The sequence below is a fragment of the Brachyistius frenatus genome, unplaced genomic scaffold (genome assembly GCF_029030835.1).
Source record: "Brachyistius frenatus isolate BFR_SWC_R1_liver_20210118 unplaced genomic scaffold, ASM2903083v1 Contig_351, whole genome shotgun sequence".
In the NCBI taxonomy this organism is placed as follows: Eukaryota; Metazoa; Chordata; class Actinopteri; family Embiotocidae; genus Brachyistius; species Brachyistius frenatus.
In genome coordinates this window covers 1,233-7,240 of record NW_027210950.1, presented here as the reverse complement: position 1 = coordinate 7,240, position 6,008 = coordinate 1,233, and the positions used below count along the sequence as shown (strand labels likewise).

Below are 6,008 nucleotides of genomic sequence, written 5' to 3'. Positions count from 1 at the left end.
GTGTTTTATATCCAGTCTGTGTTTTATATCCAGTCTGTGGTTTTATATCCAGTCTGTGTTTTATATCCAGTCTGTGTTTTATATCCAGTCTGTAGTTTTATATCCAGTCTGTAGTTTTATATCCAGTCTGTGTTTTATATCCAGTCTGTTGTTTTATATCCAGTCTGTAGTTTTATATCCAGTCTGTGTTTTATATCCAGTCTGTTGTTTTATATCCAGTCTGTGGTTTTATATCCAGTCTGTGGTTTTATATCCAGTCTGTAGTTTTATATCAAGTCTGTGTTTTATATCCAGTCTGTTGTTTTATATCCAGTCTGTAGTTTTATATCCAGTCTGTGTTTTATATCCAGTCTGTTGTTTTATATCCAGTCTGTGTTTTATATCCAGTCTGTAGTTTTATATCAAGTCTGTGTTTTAGATCCATTCTGTTGTTTACATCCAGTCTGTGGTTTTAGATCCAGTCTGTGGTTTTATATCCAGTCTGTAGTTTTATATCAAGTCTGTGTTTTAGATCCAGTCTGTTGTTTTATATCCAGTCTGTAGTTTTATATCCAGTCTGTGTTTTATATCCAGTCTGTAGTTTTATATCCAGTCTGTGTTTTATATCCAGTCTGTAGTTTTATATCCAGTCTGTAGTTTTATATCCAGTCTGTGTTTTATATCCAGTCTGTAGTTTTATATCCAGTCTGTGTTTTATATCCAGTCTGTTGTTTTATATCCAGTCTGTAGTTTTATATCCAGTCTGTAGTTTTATATCCAGTCTGTGTTTTATATCCAGTCTGTTGTTTTATATCCAGTCTGTAGTTTTATATCCAGTCTGTAGTTTTATATCCAGTCTGTAGTTTTATATCCAGTCTGTGTTTTATATCCAGTCTGTTGTTTTATATCCAGTCTGTAGTTTTATATCCAGTCTGTGTTTTATATCCAGTCTGTGTTTTATATCCAGTCTGTAGTTTTATATCCAGTCTGTAGTTTTATATCCAGTCTGTTGTTTTATATCCAGTCTGTAGTTTTATATCAAGTCTGTGTTTTAGATCCAGTCTGTTGTTTTATATCCAGTCTGTAGTTTTATATCCAGTCTGTAGTTTTATATCCAGTCTGTAGTTTTATATCCAGTCTGTAGTTTTATATCAAGTCTGTAGTTTTATATCCAGTCTGTAGTTTTATATCAAGTCTGTGTTTTAGATCCAGTCTGTAGTTTTATATCCAGTCTGTTGTTTTATATCCAGTCTGTGTTTTATATCCAGTCTGTTGTTTTATATCAAGTCTGTGTTTTAGATCCAGTCTGTTGTTTTATATCCAGTCTGTAGTTTTATATCCAGTCTGTAGTTTTATATCAAGTCTGTTCTCCCACAAAAGATGCAACTCTGACCTCCAGTGTTCCAACAGTGGTCGTAGGTTAACTTTAAATCTTCCACATTTAGACACTTAATTACTGACTACTAGTTGTGGAGGTATTCACGTCCCCTTCCTGTTCAAGCTGGGTGCTGCTCGGGACAACGATCTATATTTACTGGCAGCTGTTACTGGAGGAGGAATGTTTAGAACAAGAGGCAGTTCAGTCAGTGTTGATATCTGTACATGCAGTCTGTAAGAAGAGAAGAAGCTCAGTTTAAAAGAGTCTGCTGAATACGCTGCAGAGACAAAGGCCACAGTTAGAGAATAGATCCACAGACATCAGCTCCACCAGACATGAGCCAAGCGCTTTTTGTCTTTGCCTGCTGCTGCATGTAATCCACTACACAAACAGAACTGCTGGGAAATCAACTCTGACACACGGCTGAGAGATTACCAGGCCGTTACCGCTGTCTGATCTGCTGAACACTGACATGACAAAACATCTGCACTTCATGTTCCACCATTCAGCTGATGCTATCTTACGCCTCTCTATTCTAGTCCATTCAATTTTATGTATAAAGCGGCAAATCACTAAAAAGGTATTTAACACAGAGAAGTTCTTACAACAGAACTTTAAAACTTTAAAAAAAAAATCTAAAAAAAATCTAACAATTCTCACAAGCATCTGGGAGAAAAAAACTCCCCTTTACCAGGAAGAAACCTCCGACAGGCGTCTATCTGCCTCGACCAGTTGCTCTTCTAAACCTCTTGAATTTATTATTAAGTTTTACCTCGATAAAAGCATGAACTTTATCTGAACAGTGTTCAGATAAAAACCCGCAGAAGTGAGAAACTTGGATGAGATCAATTTGTGAAAATCGGTCAAAACTCCGAGCACACTGTTTACCGTGTTCACCATCTCGGTTTAGCGACTACCTGCTAATTAGCAGATATTTTTCAGGCTTTAAATCGTCATAAACCAAAAATACAGAACGAAGTGAAGTGTTGACCTGACCATGACACCAGATGAAAGTAAAGCGAAACCAAGTTTCACGACAATCCATCCAACAGCTGTTTAGATATATTTCACTAAAAACCACTAATGTCAACCTGCTGGTGGCGCTAAAGGAAACTGAGTCGTCGTCACAGAGTACAGATTAAAAACACACAGACGGCACAAATACAACACTTCAAGGCCTTGAAAGAAGATTTTATTTCAACTTCTCAGCCAGTAAACGTGCTCACATGTACAAAAATCACAGACGCAGTGCAGAAAGTGCTCAAAGGGAGAAAAGAAAACAATCTTTTGCTGACCTTGTTTGATCATGTTAATCTCAGATCCTTTCAATCTTGCACAACAGACAGTATTTGCGGGGTGCCGGTGTGTCCAGACGTCCTGGTTGCTGTTAGCCGTTAGCTACTTCAGACGCAAGACTGAGAAACAACGTCTCTACGACCAGATTATTTCACTATTAGCCTGTTTACACTCATTTAAAGTTTTAAAAACCAACCACAGCAAAGCTAATAAAAAGCTTTCAGAGTTTAGAGTTGCGTTCTGCCTCTTTAGCTTCACGATTGGTCGATAATTACTTGGACAACAAACGGAAACCAGAAACTTTCCGGTACCAAAACGTCGTCTGGCTGCAGACAGATTCTGCATTTAAAAGGCCGACATTTAATTAAAGACGTAAGATCTGTGTTTAGGCACAAAAACCAAGCGGTTAAAGTTCCAGACAGACTGCCGGTCATCGTCTGAAGAGACCACTGTTGAAATAAACAGTTCCAACTATTCCCTAATAGATTCCCTCATATCAGACCTTCCGCCTTCTCAAATAAAAAGTTCTGCTGTGGAAGTTCTGAAGTTCGTCGTGAACTTTGAGACAAAACCAACTCGACTGTGGAACAAACTAAGAGCTGACAATTATTTTCACTTCGATTGAACATGTGGATTAATTTTTGTATTATTCCATCATGTGTCGAAATAGAAATAACTTTGTTCCCGGTACAAGGAACCGGAGGCCGAAGGTCTTTCTAAAGATTCAACGGGCATCTGAATACTTTGATTCTTGAAGCTGTCGAAAATGTTTAATCTGCTTGATGATTGACTGAAAAGACGACTTTTAATTTAAAACTATTTTATCGCCGGCTGACTCCAATGTTTCAGGACATCTAGACTTCACTGGTGTTTTTCTGACGACCGATGACTACCAGCGTACTCTCAGAGCGTTACCGATCACATTCGGTCTCCTTACTCGTTGATCTCGTCCTCCTCATCCTCAAAGTTCTCGTCGCCGTCGTTGGCGGTGGCGTCCTGGTACTGCTGGTACTCGGACACCAGGTCGTTCATGTTGCTCTCCGCCTCCGTGAACTCCATCTCGTCCATGCCTTCGCCCGTGAACCAGTGCAGGAAGGCCTTCCGGCGGAACATGGCCGAGAACTGCTCCGAGATCCGCTTGAACAGCTCCTGGATGGCCGTGCTGTTGCCGATGAAGGTAGCGGCCATCTTAAGACCCCGGGGAGCGATGTCGCAAACGGCCACCTTCACGTTGTTGGGGATCCACTCCACGAAGTAGCTGCTGTTCTTGTTCTGGACATTCAGCATCTGCTCGTCCACCTCCTTCATGGACATGGGCCCGCGGAAGACCGTGGCGACGGTCAGGTAGCGGCCGTGGCGCGGGTCGCAGGCCGCCATCATGTTCCTGGCATCGAACATCTGCTGCGTGAGCTCAGGAACGGTGAGCGCTCGGTACTGCTGGCTGCCCCTCGCCGTCAGGGGAGCGAACCCCGGCATGAAGAAGTGGAGTCTGGGGAAAGGCACCATGTTGACGGCCAGCTTGCGAAGATCGGCGTTGAGCTGTCCGGGGAAACGGAGCGAGGTGGTCACGCCGCTCATGGTGGCCGACACCAGGTGGTTGAGGTCGCCGTAGGTCGGCGTCGTGAGCTTCAGAGTGCGGAAGCAGATGTCGTAAAGGGCCTCGTTGTCGATGCAGTAGGTCTCATCTGTGTTTTCAACCAACTGGTGCACCGACAGCGTGGCGTTGTACGGCTCCACCACGGTGTCCGACACCTGGTGGACCAAAGGAAGACCAGACATGAAGAGACGCTCAGCTGGGACGGACAAAAGAGAAAAGGTGTAAAGAACGAAGAAAGCAGGAAGAAACACAAACAACAACAAAAAGAGACCTTTGGTGACGGCATGACACTGAAGGTGTTCATGATCCGGTCGGGGTACTCCTCCCGGATCTTGCTGATCAGCAGGGTGCCCATGCCCGAGCCGGTCCCCCCCCCCAGAGAGTGAGTCAGCTGGAAACCCTGCCGGCAGAATCACAGATGTAATTGGCACTTTCATTAAGATGTGTTCTGGAGACGAATGTCAGTAATTCTGCACATTGGTCATCAAAGCTTTGGATGACGTTGACCTGAAGATGGCGCTAAACCAAAAGTTAAAGGAGTCTTTACAGTGAATCATGTAACCTGCTACTGTCTCGGGCTCCATACACAACTTTAACACCAAACTGCTTCGGTACTTTTGAGAATCAAAACATTTCTGAGTCATTCGGTACTTAATTTTACGATACCAAGGCTAAATCTATGTTTTTGCTTTGGATCCTACAGGTTTTGCTGCACTTACCGTACGCGGCCTCGACTCAACTCACAGAAATGAACTCACTCGGCTTCAACTGAAGTAAATCTGACAATAGAACAACTTATTTCACTCTTTCAAACTAATCTTTGGCCACATGGCAAGCTAACTAGCTAGCACTTAGCGATAGCTTCCATCTGAGGCGTTCAGGGGACATCTTACAAAAAAAAAAACTCGTGACACTCTCCCCCCCTGAACTGCATGAAAATTAAAGATTCGTACAGTCATGTGGGATTTTCTTTCAGATAAAATGGATTCTATGAAATTGGTATGGAAAGTCAGTAAATTCATCCCCTGAGGGCATTACGTGGTTGACTGACTGACGGGCTGATAACAGCGCTGAAAATGCACGACCTGGTTTTATCATGTCACTTTATCTGATTCTTTCTGGTGCACAATCCAGAATAATGAATCGCCGGGGGACGAGGGAGGCTTTTAACCCCCTGAGGTTCAGGAAGTAGCCGTCCTTTTCTTTGCTCAGTTTGTAATCACGGAAAAAATTGCCACAGAAATTATAATTCCCACAAAATATGTAAAAGAAGAAACAAGTACTCTAGCTCCGCCCACTGAGGTTAAACCCCACCAATGAGGCCGCTACCTGAGCCAGTAACCATGAGTTCACCTGGAGACAGTCGCAGTGCTCACACTCCTTCCTCACGATGTCCAGGACCGAGTCCACGAGCTCCGCCCCCTCTGTGTAGTGACCCTTGGCCCAGTTGTTCCCCGCACCTGTCTGGCCTGCAAAACAACCAATCAGCACAGAGAATCTGTGAAATGTAAACCGATCACCCCGACAGATGGGAACGTTCACACTCTGCTACTGGTGACCCATTTCTCATCTGGTGGACGGACGCACAGATTATATTTCATATGTGTGTGTTTGATAGAGAAATAAAACCTCCCTGCTTCTTCTCCAGTCAGATATCCGTTTATAAAACAAACACTAAAGTTCCTTCAGGCTGTTTACAGGCAGATTTTATTGCTGGAAAGTTTCACTGCTGCTTCATCTCCATCCACAGACCTCCCC

General features: G+C 43.1%; 1 protein-coding gene across 2 annotated transcripts; it reads right to left on the bottom strand.

Annotated features, from left to right (window-relative positions):
• Positions 1-2,486: 2,486 nt before the first annotated feature.
• On the bottom strand, positions 2,487-5,717 carry LOC138636096 (tubulin beta-5 chain). Of its 2 annotated transcripts, none has more exons than XM_069723939.1 (3): positions 5,604-5,717; positions 4,522-4,650; positions 2,487-4,405 (listed from the first exon to the last, which is right to left on the bottom strand). In XM_069723939.1, the coding sequence occupies exons 2-3, from the start codon at positions 4,603-4,605 to the stop codon at positions 3,587-3,589; spliced, it is 903 nt and encodes a 300-aa protein (XP_069580040.1). In that variant the 5' UTR covers positions 4,606-4,650; positions 5,604-5,717; the 3' UTR covers positions 2,487-3,586. The 2 variants fall into 2 exon arrangements, with proteins under 2 accessions (XP_069580040.1, XP_069580038.1); XM_069723937.1 differs by having other exon boundaries at positions 5,580-5,714.
• Positions 5,718-6,008: the final 291 nt, after the last annotated feature.

Excerpts from the sequence above, each read along its gene's own strand:
- LOC138636096 (XM_069723939.1), bottom strand. The coding sequence starts at position 4,605 with ATGGGCACCCTGCTGATCAGCAAGATCCGGGAGGAGTACCCCGACCGG. Across the intron at positions 4,406-4,521 it reads GTGTCATGCCGTCACCAAAG|GTGTCGGACACCGTGGTGGA; the intron begins GTCTCTTTTTGT and ends TTGGTCCACCAG.